Below are 20112 nucleotides of genomic sequence, written 5' to 3'. Positions count from 1 at the left end.
CTTTTTTAAAATGTAGTCACATGAGAAATTAACAACTCCTTTTTCTTCCTATGTCCTCCAGGCATCAGTAGTCACCGCGCACCTGCTTTCATGAACACGTTTCATTTCTGAAAACCATACTCTCATGGTAATATTCAATTCATGTTATGATATTCAATTAAATAATAAAAATATATAATTCCCAAGATCTTTGCAGAACTCTCTCAGTCCAGTGTGTAAACACGATGCAGTAAAAGCTTTGTTATCCGGCATGTTGACGGAAGTGGGAGTGCAGGTTAATCAAAAATTCTGGTTAACTAAGAGTTATACTTACCAATGGAATACCAATTTTCAAAGAATTAGAATACAATCAAATGAATAAAGTATGAAATAATAAACAGATACTCACCAATCCAGTAGTAGCACTGCACTGCAGAGTGGTTGGTTTCTTGAAGCACTTAGGTGTATACAGGTAAAGTTTTCTATACAGTAGGTTATCTTACGACACTACATATCACTATGAGCAGCGCAAGGTGTACACCCGGATCACTAAAAATACACTTAACACTAAAACTATACTGAACATAATTTAATCTTTCTTTGATAATTCAGAAGGCACTTTAGGATCTTGCAGTGCCTCCGAGTCATCATTATCGACATCAATTATCATTGTCGATGTAGAAGAAGGTGTAGAAGATTGGACTGAATCTGTAATGACCCTATGACATACCCCGGAAGCTGCTTTTTTGAATAAATCCCAGATACCAGCTTGTTTACTTGTCTTTTGCCTCCTTTGCCTAAAAGTAGAGTGCAGAATGTGCAATTGCATAACCTCCTGGGCATTATACTAGTCCTGGTTACTATATTGAAGATTTGTAAGGAGGTATCAGAAATGCCAGTTAATAGAGCTTTCTGATTGATAAAGTGCCAGATAACACAGCTTGTACTGTATATTTATACTGTATTGTGCACAATGTACACACACACACACACACACACACACACACCCCTACACACCTGCCCGCCTCTGAGGTTTCAAAGAACACCGAAAACTTGCAAACCTCAGAAGTGTGGCTGCAATTAATTGATCTTATTGGGAAACACTCATTAGCTTAACTGGAATCTGGTTGCCTATGACAAGGATTGAAATAAAAGTCCAGTGATCTTATAGTGCTCCAAGTCAGTCACAGTGCAGCTGAAGTTTATAGATGGAATTTGCAAGTGGAATTTGCAAGAGCAGAGTGATTGTTGAGATATTCAGACATAAGGAGTAGGCAATGCTTTTGGTCTTACTTTGAAGATTTCAGATAATAGGACTAAAGATTTAAAGATGCATAAAATAATGCAATGCATATGATTATAAAATATATTTTCATGCTTTAATTGAAACCCATTTTTTTATTCTTTTCCTGTTGTAATACTATAACTGATACATGATGAAATAGTAGACACAAATGGATGTTATAAAAAGTAATTACACATCTCAGTGCTAACCATTTACTGTTTAATCATTTTGAGAAAGCGTTATATATTTTATGCAGAGTTATACTGTAATGATGGAAGAGAATGATTAGATTATTAGTGTATAATTTAGGTAAATTTCTCTGCAGCAGGGATTAACATTTTATAAATTGTTTCTCTCCCTCTCTCTCTCTCTCTCTTCAGGAAAATCTTCATCAAGGCTGCCTTAAATCTTGCAAAGGATTATTCTTCCCATAAACTAGATTCATGGAGCTTAACTCTGGGCTTCCTGTTCTCAAATCATCAGTAAAATTGTCTACTTGACACTAATGAGGACTCTGTTCTACGAACTAGAGGGAAAAAACTGTTGCCAAGCAACAAGAATGACATCAGCAACCTGTAACATTTTCACACAAATATACAAACTGGGGGCGCTGCTGTCACAGCCGCTTTCACTCACACAGCTGAGACTGCATTAGACTTAACTCACTGTTTCTTACACAAACGCCCCCCTCCCGCCCCTACATTCTCCTATCTAGTGCATCCTAAAAATAGCTCAGAGATGAGCTCCATGACTGAAGATCATTTTACAATTCCTTTGTTTCCAACCATCAAAACTGCATAAAGGAAATTTTAAAAGGTGTGGGCATTTATAATGCTTTATTCTTATTACTGCAGATCCCTTAACTGCATGTGGAATAACAGTTGGAAATGACTTAGATTAAACAGCACAGAGAAACTAAAATTAGATGGAAATAAAAAAATCTTAAAATATGCTAAACTTATATAGAATGTCAGAGTAGGTGACAGATTGGATACAATAAATTAGAATACAAAATTATAGAGAAGCAGAGGTGACCACTGTGAGGAAACCAGTAAACCTGTGCAATTTAGAGAGCACAAGCTGTTTGTGCTTAAATTTACTGGAGCAGACCCCAGTACTGGCTCCCTGAACCCATAGGCAAACCTTTATCATTTCTAAAATAAAACCAAAGGGATTAAAAGCTTTTTCACGACACAGCTTTCCTTCCCTCAGTCACTGAACCTGCACCATCTTTGCTGCCTAGAGCACTTCCCATGATGCAGAGGAGGATTGATCATCTGTCAAATGCATATTTGAAGTAATTCATGTGGGATAAAACATCTTTGGAGGAGAATATAGAAGCCACATCCAGCAGGATGATGAGATGGATCAGAGTGAGTAGCATTGAACAGCTACCCATGGCAAACTTAGGTAGCTGTAACAATTTTATTCCAGCTAAGATGATCATTTTAAAGAATAAACATAATTAAAGCAAATATTCTTGAGTGCCCAGTGGATAATGTGGAAATGAATTAAAACTTTTCTGCAGGAAAATAATCCTCAAATCTGAGTACATTAATGAAGCAGATGCCAGCTAAGTGTCTGGATTAGAATCTTCTGCAACCGGAAAAGAGCCTCAGAAATCCCATGAGGATACAAGATTAGAGGAGGAATGTAGACAATGGTGCCTCCGAATTACTACAGGTAGCAGAAAGATCAGTCCTAGTGACCAGTTCAAGTAAGACACATCACTAGTCAAAATGTGAAGGATATGCTAAGAATGCATTAATAAGGTGATAGATATACTATTACCATTATATAAATCAATAGTCTGTCACATTAATAAGGTGATAGATATACTATTACCATTATATAAATCAATAGTCTGGCAGTTACACTAATTACCATACAATCAAAATTACTAAGGCTATCAATCCTTAGACCTCAAGGGAAAAACTGATCATCAGATGGATTCAGGAAGAGCTCCCCACTCATGACACAATGTTCGCATAAATAGATAGGAAAATGAACAAAAATTTAAAAAGTTACAATGTTCCTTTATGTGAAACATCTTGACAGGCCACAGTAGAGGATGGGATACCCAGCCAGCCAGACTATTAGTTAGATATGGTCATGGCAATGACTATGGTCCCATGAAAAACTGCTTAAAGAAAGAGGCCACAGATAATGTTGTGTACTTCTAAGTGGATGAGCTCAGACTACTAACCCCTTCAAAAATAACTAATTAAGTAAGATAGCCACTTACCTATCCTATCCCCAATATGAAAGTCTGAGACGAGTCCAGATTTTGCAAAACACGAAGTTCAGTGACCCAAGCGTTTCACCGCTATGGTATTTTCTGCAGAATTCACCCCCTTCTGTCAGAGTTTTGATGCAGAATCTCGGCTTCCAATTTAAAAAGAAAAATGTTTCTAGCCTTTTTTGCTGCAGAGAAGGCCTCAGAAGTATGAACAGACTGTAAACTGAAACAATAGCTCTGAGACAGCTCTTGCTTCACTCATCTCAGTCAGGACCCTGTAGGCTTCATAATTTCACAATGGCATAATTTGGCATTTTCTGAAGATTCCATGAAATTCACCATTTTACTGCAATCAGAAACCCAACATTCTTTTGTCTACCTGTCCTGATGGGACCTGCTAGCAGCTGCCTCTTGCTCTGCAAGGTTCCCCATATTGAGGAATTAATTGGATTACAATGCATACTCCCCGCACTATTCCACAGAGCTAGGTAGCAGGGGTTGGAAAGAGAGAACTGGAATCTAACGCCATCATCCCTGAAACATGTGGGAAAAAGAAGGATCTGAGACAGGTCACATGAGCATTACGGGAGTTGAAGCCTATGGAGTATGTATGGAAAATAGGGCTGTCAAGTGGTTAAAAAAAATTAATTGTGATTAATAGCACTGTTAAACAATAATATAATACCATTTATTTAAATATTTTTGGATGTTTTCTACATTTTCAAATATATTGATTTCAATTACAACACAGAATACAAAATGTACAGCATTCACTTTATATTTATTTTTATTACAAATATTTGCACTGTAAAAATAAAAAGAAATACTATTTTTCAATTCAACTAATACAAGTACTGTAGTGCAATCTCTTTATCATGAAAGCTGAACTCACAAATGTAGGATTATGTACATGTGACAAGGCGTGACTCACCTCTGTTCCTGGACCCATTTCACTCCCAGGACCGCGGCGTCCTCTTCATGACACTGCCCTCTGGCTGGGTCATACTCCATGTACCCCCCTTCTGGGTGGACTGCAGTCCATTGTCCAGCCACTTCCTTCAGTGGCAAGTGTAGTCTACTCTTTAGCCTCTTCGCCAGTGGCGGGGAGTAGGGAAGAGGGACCCAGGCCCGCCCACTACTCTGGGTCCTGGTCCAGGGACCCTGTAGATAGCAGCCACTTACTGCATCCCCTCCGACTCCTCTGCGGATCTCCCTGGGCCACTTCCCCGCAGTCCCAGCACCTTCTTTGCCCTAGCCTCAGGGCCTCAGCCTGCAGCACCAGCCTATAGCATTGCTATGTCCAGGGTGCTTGCTGAACTCAGCCTGCAAGGCAGCCAGTCTACCTCCCTCTTCAAGCTCCGGGGAGTGACTCCCTCTGCTCTGCCCTGCAGCCCTTCTTATATGAGCCTGCCAGGCCATGACTGGCTGCTCCTCTCAGACCCTTTCCAATAGGCTGCCTCTGGCACAGCTTCCCTATGGCTGCTTTTAACCCCATTTCTACTAGTGTGGGGCAACTGCCCTATCATAGTACAAAAAAATAACTGCATTCAAAAACAAAACAATCTAAAACATTAGAGCCTACAAGTCCACTCAGTCCTATTTATTGTTCAGCCAATCACTCAAACAAGTTTGTTTACATTTGCAGGAGATAATGCTGCCCGCTTCTTGTTTACAATGTCATCTGAAAGTGAGAACAGGCTTTTGCATGGCACTGTTGTAGCCGTCTCAAGATATTTACATGCCAGATGCACTAAAGATTCATATGTCCCTTCATGTTTCAACCACCATTCCAGGGGACATGCGTCCATGCTGATGACAGATTCTGCTTGATAACGATCTAAAACAGTGCGGAGTGACACATGTTCATTTTCATCAACTGAGTCAGATGCCACCGCATCGGAGTGTAACTCTTTTAAGACTTCTGAAAGCATGCTCCACACCTCGTCCCTCTCAGATTTTGGAAAGCACTTCTGATTCTTAAACCTTGGGTCCAGTGCTGTAGCTATCTTTAGAAATCTCACATTGGTACCTTCTTTGTGTTTTGTCAAATCTGCAGTGAAAGTGTTCTTAAAAGGAACAACATATGCTGGGTCATCATCCGAGACTGCTATAACATGAAATATATGGAAGAATGCGGGTAAAACAGAGCAGAGGACATACAATTCTCTCCCAAGGAGTTCAGCCATAAATTTAATTAAGACTTTTATTTAAACAAGCATCATCATCATGGAAGCATGTCCTCTGGAATGGTGGCCGAAGCATGAAGGGGCATACGAATGTTTAGCATATCTGGCACGTAAATTCCTTGCAATGTCAGCTACAAAAGTGCTATGTGAACACCTGTTCTCACTTTCTGGTGACACTGTAAATAAGAAGTGGGCAGCATTATCTCCCGTAAATATAAACAAACTTGTTTGTCTTTGTGATTGGCTGAACAATATGTAGGACTGAGTGGACTTGTAGGCTCTAAAGTTTTACATTGTTTTGTTTTTGAGTGCAGTTATGTAACAACAACAACAAAATCTACATTTCTAAGTTGCACTTTCACGATAAAGAGATTACACTACAGTACTTATATGAGGTGAATTGAAAGATATGATTTCTTTTACCAGTTTTTACAGTGCAAATATTTGTAATAAAAAATAATAATATAAAGTGAGCATTGTACACCTTGTCTTCTGCGTTGTAATCAAAATCAATATATTAGAAAATGTAGAAAAAATCCAAAAATATTTAATAAATTTTAATTGGTTTATTGTTTAACAGTGCAAACTGTGATTAATTGTGATTAATTTTTTTAATCATGATTAATTTTTGAGTTAATCACATGAGTTAACTGCAATTAATTGACAGCCATAATGGAGAACATAATAAAAACCCATTCTCTCAAATTATCATGGTCAAAAGCAGTCAGTATTTGTATCAATGAGTATAGTCAACTATGAACCACAGCTCTGAGATTGCTAAGCAATTTTGGGACAGTCTCTTTGTTATACGGTGCTTAGGACAATGGGGTCCTGGTCTATGACTAGGGATCCTAGGTACTATCTCAATACAAATAATAAATAACAGTAGTAATTATAATAATAGTTCTCTGTTTGAGAGAAGACAGGGACGGGAATGAAGGATATTTCATGGTGACAGAGTAAATTAAATTTTGCCATGGAATTTATTGGGTTGCTGACAGAGAATTTGGTCTTGTGTTACGTACTCAAGGCCCTGATTATGTTATACAAACAACAGCTACCTTTTGAGCAGCCACCACAATATCTATCTTGATACCTAATGCTCGAACTGCTTTTACATACTTTACATACTCCATTTATGGCAGCTTATTTCCACAAAAGCAGATTTGTACAATTCTCTTTCAAAGTACACCTCTACCCCGATGGAACGTGAACTAATATAACACGAATTCGGATACAACGCGGTAAAGCAGTGGGGCGCCCCGGGCCCTTTAAAGCACCACCTGAACCCAGCTGCCTTACCGCGTTATAGCCAAATTCGTGTGGCTCCCCGGGCCCTTTAAATCACCGCCCGAGCCTGACTGCCGGAACCCCGGGGCTACGGCAGCCAGGCTCAGGCAGTGATTTAAAGGGCCAGAGGCTCTGGCCACTGCAGGGAGCCCCAGCCCTTTAAATCCCTGCCTGAGGACCGCTGCCGGAGCTCCAGCGGTGATTTAAAGGGCCTGGGGCTCCCTACAGCTGCTGGAGCACTGGGCCCTTTAAATCACCGCTGGGGAAGCTGGTCCAGTCCAGCACAGCATAGTGGCTCTTGCCAGTACACCGTACTGGACCGTACCCGATATAGCGCAATCTCACCTATAAGGCGGTGAGATTTTTTCGTTCCTGAGGACCACGTTATATCGGGGTAGAGGTGTATGTGTGAATAAGTTGCAGACCCCTCTGAGCAGACATTACATTTGTAGTTAGAGAGATTTCTTTAAGAGACTATATCATAGAATCATAGGACTGGAAGGGACCTTGAGAGGTCATCTAGTCCAGTCCCCAGCACTCAAGGCAGGACTAAGTATTATCTAGACCATCCCTGACAGGTGTTTGTCCAACCTGCTCTTAAATATCCCCAATGATGGAGATTCCACCACCTCCCTAGGCAATTTATTCCAGTGCTTAAGCACTCTGACAGTTAGGAAGTTTTTCCTAAAGTCCAACTTAAACCGCCCTTGCTGCAATTTAAGCCCATTGTTTCTTGTCCTATCCTCACAGGTTAAGAACAACAATTTTTCTCCCAACTTCTTGAAACAACTATTTATGTACTTGAAAACTGTTATGTCCCTTCTCAGTCTTCTCTTCTCCAGACAAAACAAACCCAATTTTTTCCAATCTTCCCTCACAGGTCATTTTTCTAGACTTTTAATCATTTTTGTTGCTCTTCTCTGGACTTTCTCCAATTTGTCCACATCTTTCCTGAAATATGGCATCCAGAACTGGACACAATACTCCTGTTGCGGCCTAATCAGCGCGGAATAGAGTGGAAGAATTACTTCTCATGTCTTGCTTACAATACTCCTGCTAATATATCCCAGAATGATGTTTAATTTTTTTGCAACAGCGTTACACTGTTGACTTATATTTAGCTTGTGATCCACTATGATTCCCAGATCCCTTTCCGCAGTACTCCTTCCTAGCTGGTAATTTCCCATTTTCTATGTGTGCAACTGATTGTTCCTTCCTAAGTAGAATACTTTGCATTTGTCCTTATTGAATTTCATCCTATTTACTTCAGACCATTTCTCCAGTTTGTCCAGTTCATTTTGAATTTTAATACTATCCTCCAAAGCACATGCAACCCCGCCCAGCTTGGTGTCAACTGCAAACTTTATAAGCATACTCTCTATGCCATTATCTAAATCATTGATGAAGATATTGAACAGAACCGATCCCTGCAGGATCCCACTCGTTATGCCCTTCCAGCATGACTGTGAACCACTGATAACTACTCTCTGGGAATGATTTTCCAACCAGTTATGCACCCACCTTATAGTAGCTCCATCTAGGTTGTATTTCCCTAGTTTGTTTATGAGGAGGTCATGTGAGACAGTATCAAAAGCTTTACTAAAGTCAAGATATACCACATCTACTGCTTCCCCCCATCCACAAGGCTTGTTACCTTGTCAAAGAAAGCTACCAGGTTGGTTTGACACGATTTGTTCTTGACAAATCCATGCTGACTGTTATTTATCGCCTTATTATCTTCTAGACGTTTGCAAATTGATTTTTTAATTATTTGCTCCATTATCTTTCCAGATACAGAAGTTAAGCTGACTGGTCTGTAATTGTCCTTATTTCCCTTTTTATGGATGGGCACTCTATTTGCCCTTTTTCAGTCTTCTGGAATGTCTCCCCCCTCTTCCGTGACTTTTCAAAGATAATTGCTAATGGTTCATATATCTCCTCAGTCAGATATCTCCTTGTCTTGTATCTACAAGACAAATGAGCCTTTCTTCTTACACTTAATAGGAATAGAAGGAAATCTTATTTGTTAACCTTTTTTTGAAGACAGAAACAATGATTGGACAATTTCACTTCATACCTTTGTTTTACTGGCACTGAATAACTAACAGCTCAATGCAGAAGAGGCTCTCTAATGCAAACTTTCACAACCATCACCTCTTCAATTACAGCAAAGAAGAGGTCTTGGAGCGACAATTATATTCCTCTACTAAAATCCAGGTTCCAGCTCTAATGGGAGTAATCCATTCTCAGTATTGCCTCATGTATCCATGCTAAGGAAAATGGGTACCTCCTTGGAAAACTGGACATACCAATTATAATTCCTGAATTTTAAAAGATTTAGGCTACTTCAAAGATATTTTTATCAAAGTAACTTACATGATATTTATTTGGAATGCTTAACTAGAAAAACCTGGCAGAGGCAAATTATATTCCCTTAAAACACCAATATACATGTAATGATGGGCCCCAAATGTTACCCATCACTCACTCACACACACACACAGAACAAAACATATGTAAGCATGACAGGAAACTTTTTCTTTGAGCACAGGAACTTCTGAGCTCTAACCCTGAATCTGTAAGGACTTGCTGTGTGGCTTGGGGCAAGTCATCTCTCTTCCTCAATTTCCACATCTGTGAAGGTGGGATAACACTTTACCTACCTCACAGGGGTGTTATGAGAATTAATTAGCTCATGTTTGAACAACCACTTTGAAGATGAAAAGTGCTGTTTAAATGCAAAGTATTATTTTTCTATAAATATGCAAAAACCAAGCACCTGCACTAATATATGCATAAAACCAAAACAAAATTATCCCTTCTCTATACATAGATGAACACAATGTTCAAATGCACTACTCCCATCCACAGGCAGGTCTCTCAAACCTCCCCTACTCCAAACACATACAATCATATCTTCTAAGATATGTAAATTATATATTTAATGCTTGTTTTTATAAAACTTGTATATATTGTGTCATAAGACTATCTATAAAAAACAATTAAAAGAAAACAAAAAATTTATTATTGATTAAATGACCCAACCCCTAGATATCATCTTCCCTGGCTCCATTCTAATAAGTCATCACGGTTTACAGGTGGTCTCTGACAAATAAAGTGAGAAGAAAAGATGTCTAGAGTACCAAATGAAAGAAGTGGGCTGGATCTGACAAATAGCAGTATAACAATTTTAGAGCCTTTTTGCAGTTGTTGTGCATGAGGCAAACAGGAGTTTATTTTTTTAGCATTGGCTTACTCCTGATCAGCAGAGTTGTTTCAAGTAATGGACAGCTTTGGTTATTCCAACTGAAGTGAGTACCTCCCATTGTGAGGAAATTGCATGTTATTTTGAAGAGAAAATTGATTGGCCTGAAATATCCACTTCAGCAGATGCAGAGCGATTAAGCCTTTTCTGGCTAAGTTTAGGCCAATGATGCTCCCTGAGATACTAGAGACATTAGGAATAGTTTGTGCTACAATCTGTGCTTTGCAAACAAGTGCTTCTTTTCTGAGCAAGGCAAGCAGGGAAGAACAGCATCCCCAGCTGGTGGAGATTGCCAATGACCTATGTAGGACAGATTGCTGATTTCTGTAAAGGAAGTTGTTGTGAGGCCATCACTTGGTGCTGATGATAATAGCCAGATTTTTCTCAGGATCGCATTTTTCCATTTTTGGTTAAGATTCCTGTGGCAAAACAATTCTGAGAGTATTCTGATGTACAAAATCTTCCTGACCCCTGTCAATCTAGGTACAGACTGTGGAGTATTCTGGGTGCCTTGCTAGATGATCTGCTGATAAAGATCAAGTGTCCATACTGACACTGAGGAGTCCGATGGCACCTTAACGAAAGCTTATGCCCAAATAAATCTGTTAGTCTTTAAGGTGCCACCGGACTCCTCGTTGTTTTTGTGGATACAGACTAACACAGCTACCCCTCTGATACATATTGATACTGTCAGATCTATCAGCTCTCATAAATACCATTGGCCATGAAGCACTGATGACTTGCCTCATTTTCTTCCATTAGGGTTTACAGACTTCATTCCTATCTCCTAAAGAAGTTATAGATGGTCATCGCTGGCAAATGCTTTTCTGTCAAAGAGTGGTCCCTCAGGGCTTCATCTTCTTCCTTTCTACTCCATCCAATGTGCATACAGACCAATTAAGGAGATATGTACTATGGTGTTTTAATATGCCACTGATAACCACGCTTTCAAATGCCTTACCTAGCATTTGATAGATGCTGCCCCATGGATAACTGGCTGAAGCTCAGCCTAGGCAAGAAGGAAGTGAAATTGGTAAGACTGGGGAAACAACCCAAACATATGGCAAGAATTCTATCTGGCCATACAAATGAGGGTGGGTTTCTCTATCATTTATTACTCAAGTTTGCAGTCTATGGGTACTGATGTAACCCCAAGTGCTGTTAGATGATCGCACAGCAGCGGTAATCAGGATATTTTTTCATCTGCATCTGGTCTGGAAGGCATAACTATTTCTTTCAGATGTGGCCTTGCTATTATGGTATCACATTGTCACTTTCATATTACACTACAGCAATGTGCTGTACATGGAACTTCACCTTAAGTCATCTAGGAAACTGAAGTTAGTGCAGAATGTGGCAGCTGTGAGCACACCATACTTACCGGATTGGGGATTCTACCCTGGGAAGTAGACACCCTGAAAAAAATGTGAGAATCTTGGTGGATAATTAGTTGAATATGAGCTCCTAGAGTGATGTTGTGGCCAAAAGAACTAAAACGTGATCCTGGCATATATAAACAGGGGAATCTTGAGTAGGAGTAGAGAAGATATTTTACCTCTATATTTTGCACTGGTGGGACTGATGCTGAAATACAGTGTCCAGTTTAGTGCCCACAATTCAAGAAGGATGTTGATAAATTGGAGAGGGTTCAGAGAAGAGCCACAACAAAGATTAAAGGATTAGAAACACACAACTTATAGTAACAGAATCAAAGAGCTCAATCTATTTAGTTTAACAAAGAGAAGGTTGAGAGGTAACTTGATTACAGTCTATAAGTACCTACATGGGGGAAAAATATTTGATAATGGGCTCTTCATTAGAAAGGTACAATTACAATCCAATGGTTGGAAGCTAAAGCTAGACAAATTCAGACTGGAAATAAAAACCTTACCTTTTTAATAGTGAGTGTAATTAATTATTTGATGAATTTACTAAGGGTTATGGTAGATTCTCCATCACTGAATTTTAAAGTCAAGATTGGATGTATTTTTCTAAAAGAGGAAGTTCCCTGGCCTGTATCAAACAGAAAGTCAGACTAGATGATCACAATGGTTCCTTCTGGCCTTGGAATCTGTGACTCTGCTCTTATCTGCATTGGCTGCATGTTGGTTTGCAGGTAGAGAGTAAGGCGTTGGTATCGACCTACGAAGCCCTAAATGGCTAGGGACCTGCCTGTCTGAGAGATTTCCTCTCTCTCTCTATGCCAGATTGTCAGTAATTCATAACTATTAGATTCTTTACCTCTGTAATACTTTTATAAAATGTACTTTGATTCATAGGACCAAACGAACTGTCTAACACCTGCTTAAATTACAGCAGACATCCAGCATTATCTGGCATGAACTGTCTTGCTCCAAAGCTCAAAATTTTCAATTGTAATTGAATGGATCTCCACAGGGTATGATTTAATGCACTGAAGACTTATTTAGTATAGGAATCAGTAATCTTTCACAACAATAGAAATCCACTTAATAAAATGTTCTTCAAAGTGACAACAGACTGATACAGGATCATCATAAGATTTCTCTACATTAAAAAAAAACTAATATGAAACACATTCTCCTGCTAGGAATGACATATGTTTGTTCTCAGACATCAGGGAGCCTTTTCTTTAAGCCTGGGTGCACTAGCTGCATAAAACGGCACAAGTTTTATTCAGACCTATCAAAAATGAAAATGGATTGTTTTATTTATGAATCTATCCTTCAGTATTACTAAAGTTGCACAGGAGGAAAAAAATATGTTCTCTCTCCATGCTGTAACACTTTTATTTTTATCTACTAATAGGCACAAGGATTAAGTAACAGGCAACACCACTATCTTTTGAATATCTCACACAAGTGCTGAAATGTTTATATAAATAAGCTGCACTTTAAGCCCACTAGACTGGTTTTATTGTATATGGTAAATCAGATCAGATCAGAACTAAAGAAACTTCTCTATTCCAGGCAATTGTATCCTTAAACCACATTTTTCTGCCTCATGCCCATTCTATACGCCACCCATCATGGAGCAGGCAGAAAGCTTTCTGCCTCATACAAAGATCTGTGAAATTCTATAATCAAACAGTGATGCACAGAAACTGAAAGGAATATTCTTGGCACAAAGAGATCCAAAAAAAACAAGCATAAGGCTTTTCTAATGTATTCTGATAATTTTATATATAAATTATATAGAGACACACACACGTCATTCAGAGTTATGATAAATAGCTGTTCAGTCTAACTGCCAGAACCAAGCTGTCTAACTGTCACCAGAATTTGTGACACACAGTTACACATACACTGGTGCTTTTTATTCTCCCATTGTGATCTAAGGGCTCAATGCAGGTCCCACTGAAGTCAATGGTAGTCATTTAATGGGTGTTGGATCAGGTCCAAATGGAACATGACCAAAAACTGAGGAGCCTATAGTGTGCCATATTTTTTCATACATAAAATAGACTGAAAGTGTATAAAATAAATCTAAAAGCTTCTCTAATAGATCAAGTTTTGTGTGAGGGGATAACACATGTACATGTATAATATAGTTACAGACAGAAAATATAGTGATGATAATAATGATGTTAAATCTTTTAAACACAGGTATCAGAAAACACTATATTGTGTTTTCCACATTAGCAAACAGTGTGTTTAAAATAAATATGTACTGCTTTCCACCCCCACCCAGAAAAGCATAAGTGGATCCTTAAAGAAATAGGATCCCATGCAAACATAAATAGAAAGTCATATGGATGGAAGGATCCTCCTGTAGTGACTGCTTTGCAGAAAACAGGAATGAAGTCTGTAAAGCTTGGTGAGGGGGAGGGAGAGGGAGAATTTCAAACAATATTGCAAAGTGCTCACCAGTTTGCCACCAGTGATCCAACACTGGGACCTTGAAGACTTTTTTGGACCATTCTAATGTCTCCACATCACAGCGTTCACCAGCTACAAATAATGTTCGGAACCTAAATAAAATGGTAAAAATTTTAAATGTTAATGCTTGAGAAGGAAAGGTAAAACAGAAAAGGAATATGTTTCTCTATAAACTTTAGAAACATGTGTTCTATGTCCAAGATGTTGAAGGGTGGAAAGTGTGTTTCTGTTCCAGCTTACTGAATGGAAAATGCATTCCTATGGATATTAATGTATACTACTTAATATAATACTTTAAAATAGCCTCTTTTTTAAAAATGTGAAGGCTTTGGGCACCATGACTAGCTCAAGAATTCAAGAAAAGTAAACTTAAATATAAAAATGTATTAAAAACAAAACAGGCACAATATAGAATTTGTGTACGATGTCAATAGTTACAAAACAATACAATATACCAAAAAGGAGCTCTGATTGTGAGCCCGGAGATTGCTGCAGTTTTCATAAGGGTATAAAGGAGACCAATGGATGGCAGAATGTTGAAGATAGAGAGTAGGCTTGTGTGTGTTATGTCAGCATATGTTCCTAAACAAGGTAGAACTATGGAGGAGACAGAGAGCTTTAGAAATGATCTGGCAGAGTTAGTGGTCATGGTTGAGAGTAACTCCTTGTTAGTGGTGATTAAAACTGCCATGCTGGTGAAGGGTGCCCAGTAGACAGAATGGTGGGTAAATCTGGCTTTGGTAAAAAAAAAAAGGCAGAAGGAAAGAAATGGGTTGAGCACTGTTTGTTTAATGGGTTCTCAGTGGCAAATACATGGTTCGAAAAAAAGAGAATCCCACCCGGTGACAAGCTACAGTGAAAAAAGCATGCCCCAGGTGGACTATATTTTGATAAGAGGAGAACATATGAAAATGGTGAAAGACAAAACCGGTTATATTGACAGATTATGTGACAGAACAACAAAGTATTAGCTAAAGAAAAATTGCAGCCTGAGAAACCAGGAAAGAAGATGATGCTGAGGAAGAAATTGCATTGGTGGTTATGTAAATGCGGGCGGGGGAGAGAGAAAGAGTTCTGCCAACAAGTAAAGGAAGGCTTCCATACTTTGACAAGAACAGTGAGGGAGAATGGAGGAAGTTTAAAGAATGTTTCGTCAAAGCAGCAGAGGTAATGTGCCAGAATGAGTGGTAAGATGGGGTGCTTTCAGAAAGAACAAGCTGGTGGTGGAAGTCTGATATAAAAGAGAAGTTAAAAAGAAAGACTGAATAATTCAGAGAGTTTGAGGAAGCAGCTCGGGATCATGAGCATCAAAAATGCAAGCAAAAATTAAGGCTAAAAAGGCAGTTGGCTGAGGTAAGAATGGTGGCAAAGAGGAATGATACTGAAAGCTGGAGGAAGATGGTGGCAGGAAATTGGTTTCAGGGCTGGACAAACAGAAAAACAATGAAGCACAAGGTATGAAGAATTCTTTACGTGAGAAGAATGGGAATTGTGTGGTGAGTGACTCTGTGGAGATGGTAGAGATATGGAAAACATATTTTCATAGGCTGTTAAATGAGAAGTGAAAGCTGCAAATGCAAGCACCAACAAGTATCAGGAAGTCTCAAAAGATACTGATCTCTACAGAGGAGGTAGAAGCAGCACTGGATAAGAGGAAGACTGGTAAAGCAATTGGTGAACATAAATATTGTTGATATGATCAAGGCCACTGGAGATACTGGAATAACATGGCTTCACAGATATGTGATTTATTAGACCAAGGTAGGATACCAGATGACTGAAGAACGGGATTGATTGTGCCTTTTTGAAAGGATAAGGATGATGCAGATTATCCAAACACCTATTGGGGAATCATCCTGTTCTCAAAGCCCTTGAGAGAATTTTGGAAGCAAGACTGAGATGCAAGGTATAGGAAACTATAGAAGAGGAGCAACATGGCTTTTCAGAAGGGAAGGAGTACTATAAACACAATATTTGTAATGAGACAGAAATTTGAAAGAACGATAAATGGAGGATTTAATTGCTATGCAGTACTGACTAATCCTGAGAAAAGCATGTGTTTTGGCTCCTTGGGAACTGGTGTTTGGAATATTGAGATGGATAGGAAAGGGACTTCAAGAAGTGGAGATGACAAAAGAACTGTTCCAAGGATCACAAGCTAAGGTGGTAACAATACATGGAATTTCAGAGAGTTCTGAGGTGATGTGGGAGACAAAGCAGTGTGCTGAGTCCACTTCTCTTCCAGTTATGGAGTTCATTAGTAGAAGAAGCAGGACTGTGGAGCCAAAGAGAAAACTAATGTATGCTGGCCCTTTTGGCTGATAGCAAAGAGGAACTGGTAAATATGGTATCAGAGTGGGCATCTGTATTTGAAGGCAAACACAAAGAACACTGGAGTTATGCAAGTAGGGAAGGTGGAAGAAGAGAGGTTGACTGACGTTTCAGGAGAAAAACTGAATCAGAAGAAAGAATGTGTACTTGGGAAGTACATTTAGTGCCTTCAGAGAAAGAACTGGAGAAGTGAAAACAAGAAACTAATGTGCATGGGCGGCAGTGAAAAAGGTGACAGAAGTACTGTGGGATGGGCAACTAAGTAACTAACTGAAAGGAACAGTGTATGCTGCATGGTTGTCCCATCTGCTGTATGGTTTGGAAAAGATAGGTCTTATAGAGATGGAAGAAAAGGAGTTAAGTAGTAGACAATAATATACTGAGGAGAATGGCTAGCATGCAGAGGGTAGACAGAATGTACAGAGAAGAAAGCAGGAGGAATATTAACTTGGGACTCTCAGTGACAGATAGGCTGGCACATTTGAGGTGAGCTTGACATGTGATGAGAATGACGACAAGCAAAGAAAACATGGGAGGAAGCAAACAGCAAGAAAGGAACACTGAGACTATGTTGGAAACACTCTGTCAAGAGAAGCTTAAAGACAAAAAGCCTGGACCTGCAAGCCTACAAACCTGTACCATGGACTGCAAGGAATGGCAAAGAAACGTGGGCACCTCTGACCCTGTGTAAACAGGAAAAGAAGTCAAGAAATGATGGGAAAATACCAAAAAGGAGCGGAAAAAGTATCAGAGACAATAAGAAACCAATTACACAGAAATTAAGATGTTTTATGGAAAGACCAGTAGTCTCTCTATAGTTAAAGTTGTAAACAGTGTTCCAATTTAAGGTTGGTTTTCTAACCTTAACTGAACCAGTCATTTCAAAATGGGATTTCTAGCAACTACTGAAGCTAACCCCCTTCTCAGAAGTACAACCAATGTGCATGAATAATCTTAAAGCAAATCTTCTAACTTATATATGAAATAAAAATAATACTTTGAAAATTTGTAAATTCTGTGAGACATAAGAGAGGGACAGAGAGAGAGATTGGCCTAAAAGCAACCTGTAAATTTCAGAGGCAAACAACAATGGAGACGATATATATATAGCATTTGAAACCGTGTTGAAGGTTCCATACTCTAAGAGTTTACAAATCATTTAGATTTCCAAATAGTACTATAAGGTAGCACACTTCTTATAGCCACCTCTTTGCTGAACAATATACTGCATGCACATTAAACACTCAATTGATGCTGTATGTACTTGACATCATAGCACGTGTTAGAATTCTATTCATCTGGAGGATGTTCTCTAGCAAAATGCAGCAGAAACAGATGCACCTTTTGGCAGCAGCAATAGGTGCTATTTGCATTTATATTATTATTATTAGATTAAATAGTGCTATATAACCATGTATTAAACCCACACAATCTTTTAACATCATGTTTTATCATATGCTTTGTCACAAGTTGTCATCCCTCATGAAGCACTACAAATTAATTTCACTCCCCCTTCAGTATGGTAAGGACTTGACGGTGAACTAAAGTGCTTTTTAAATAGGTCCCTACAACACAAAATATTATTTAGGATCTAGAACTTAGAACATACTAGCAGACTACAGGTCTTATGCAAACTCTTACACAGTAACTTTACTCACGTGCATAGTCCCATTGTTATAATATATCACATGCATTTCTCATTTCCGAATAATTTACGCACCGCTTTTCATGTGCCTGTTTTTATCTGTCCACAGACAATTAGGGTATGTCTACACTGACCACCGGATCGGCGGGCAGCGCTCAATCCAGCGGGAGTCGATTTATCACGTCTAGTCTAGACGAGATAAATCGACCCTCGAGCGCTCTCCCGTCAACTCCCGTACTCCACCACCCGTCCCCGTCAACACTGCCTGTTCCTCTCGCAGTGGAGTACGGGAGTGAAGACACTGCGGTGAGTAGGTCTAAGTACATCAATGAGAGATACATAAAAGATAAATGACTGCGTAACTGTACTTACACGAGTAGCCACATTGACCTTGATAGGATAGTTGTGTGAATAAAATTACACACATACGTGTGTGCAGGACTAGGCCCATAAACATTACAAATACATACAAAATATCTGAAAGTTGTTTATCTTTTAATGAACGTGAATTCAGGGTTCTGCATTTCTCCTTAAAATGTTTTTGTTTGTTTTGGTTGGTTGTTTTTTTTGAGGGAGTAAGCAAGAGAGTGTGTGTGATGTTCATCATGCATGACCCACTGACGTAGAGTATTTTAATCAAATAATGAAGTCACATGAACATTATGTTTCATGTTTGAAGAATATGGTTTTGTGTCAAACAGTGTACTATTTTCACAGACATTTCCCTTACAAAAAATTGACAATTATATACATTAATGAGCACTAAGTTTGTCTCGCACTATAATTCTTTATTAGTCATCGTTCAGTGAGTTTCACTGTAACACACTGGACAAAATGTCTCGTGTACGGCAACACTTCCATTATTGTCAATGATAACAACCCAAGAGAGAAAGGAGGTTGAGATGATTCATAGTAGTATTCCTTTCTTTTCAGCATTAGCAGGATCCTGCTGTAAGGAAGCTTATAGCAATGTTCCACCCCAATAGACTTATAATAAAAACTTAATTCCTTCACAAATTAAACTGAGCTCACCAAATGAGATGTTATTCTTCAATATATTTTTTTATTCCAGTTCAGTGGAGCAATCTAATTGTTTGCAAAAGGAAACATCTCAGGAGGCACAATTCCAAAGAATAACAAAAGCTGTATTAACTAAAACAATTAATCTTAATTGTATTAATACTATTGGCTGTAACAGTGATTTCCTCTCCATGGACATGAATCTTTGGCTCCATTCACAGCATAGCTCTACATGCTAGGCAATATTCTAGTAGTAGCCAAAAGTTAATAGGGTGAGAGAAAACAAACAAAACAAACAAAAACAGCTTGTGCAGTTCTAAAGAGACCACTGATTATCAATTAGGGGTCAGCAGTGTCCATCCTCTGAATTAACAATGACTTGAGAGAGTACTTTACATAGCAGTTCAAGATGGAGAAAGATGACTACAACTGCCACAAGGATCAGAGTTAAGTCCAATTTATATATATCATTTTGCTGCCATGAAAAAAGCAACCTGCGGCAAGTTGAAGCAGGCAAACAGAGGACAGATGAGGAAGTTTCTAAGTTTGTTCAAAAGAGGCAGGCAATACAAGACAGCATGAATGGATTAAAGTAGAAACAGACCAAATGTTTCAAACTTGGAAACCTATAATTAGGCACCTAACTATATTTTGGAACCCAAGAGCTAAGGAGAAGTGCAGAGTCACACCACCTCTGAAACCTAAACATGGGCACCTAAATTTATCAGCCTGTGTTTATTCTGTCAAACTTCATCCATGCATCTTGGGGGTTTTATAATGAATTAAAATAAATCTCACAGTTATACCGTGAAAACATTAAAAAACTAAGGGCTTGTCCACCTGAGCTAGCCCACCTGGAATTAGAGTAGTGGTTTTCAACATGTGGTCCATGGACCCCTGGTGGTCCACAGATTATGTCTAAGTGGTCTGTGAAAGGTTGTCATTACCATAGAACAGTGGTTTTCAACCTGTGATCTGTGCATGCCTGGGGGTCTGCAGACCATGTCTAAGATTT

General features: G+C 38.9%; 1 protein-coding gene across 2 annotated transcripts in view; it reads right to left on the bottom strand.

Moving 5' to 3' along the window:
* ACSS3 (acyl-CoA synthetase short chain family member 3) overlaps positions 1-20112 on the bottom strand; it is a 118363-nt gene that overhangs the window by 43386 nt on the left and 54865 nt on the right. For both annotated transcript variants that reach the window (XM_044979778.1, XM_044979784.1), the window contains one exon: positions 14090-14193. In XM_044979778.1, the coding sequence (XP_044835713.1) occupies positions 14090-14193 (104 nt within the window). The remainder of the gene's footprint in view (positions 1-14089; positions 14194-20112) is intronic.

This window comes from Mauremys mutica, chromosome 1 (genome assembly GCF_020497125.1).
Source record: "Mauremys mutica isolate MM-2020 ecotype Southern chromosome 1, ASM2049712v1, whole genome shotgun sequence".
NCBI lineage: Eukaryota > Metazoa > Chordata > Testudines > Geoemydidae > Mauremys > Mauremys mutica.
Note: the sequence above shows the minus strand (reverse complement) of the source record. Positions and strands in the feature narration are given on the sequence as shown.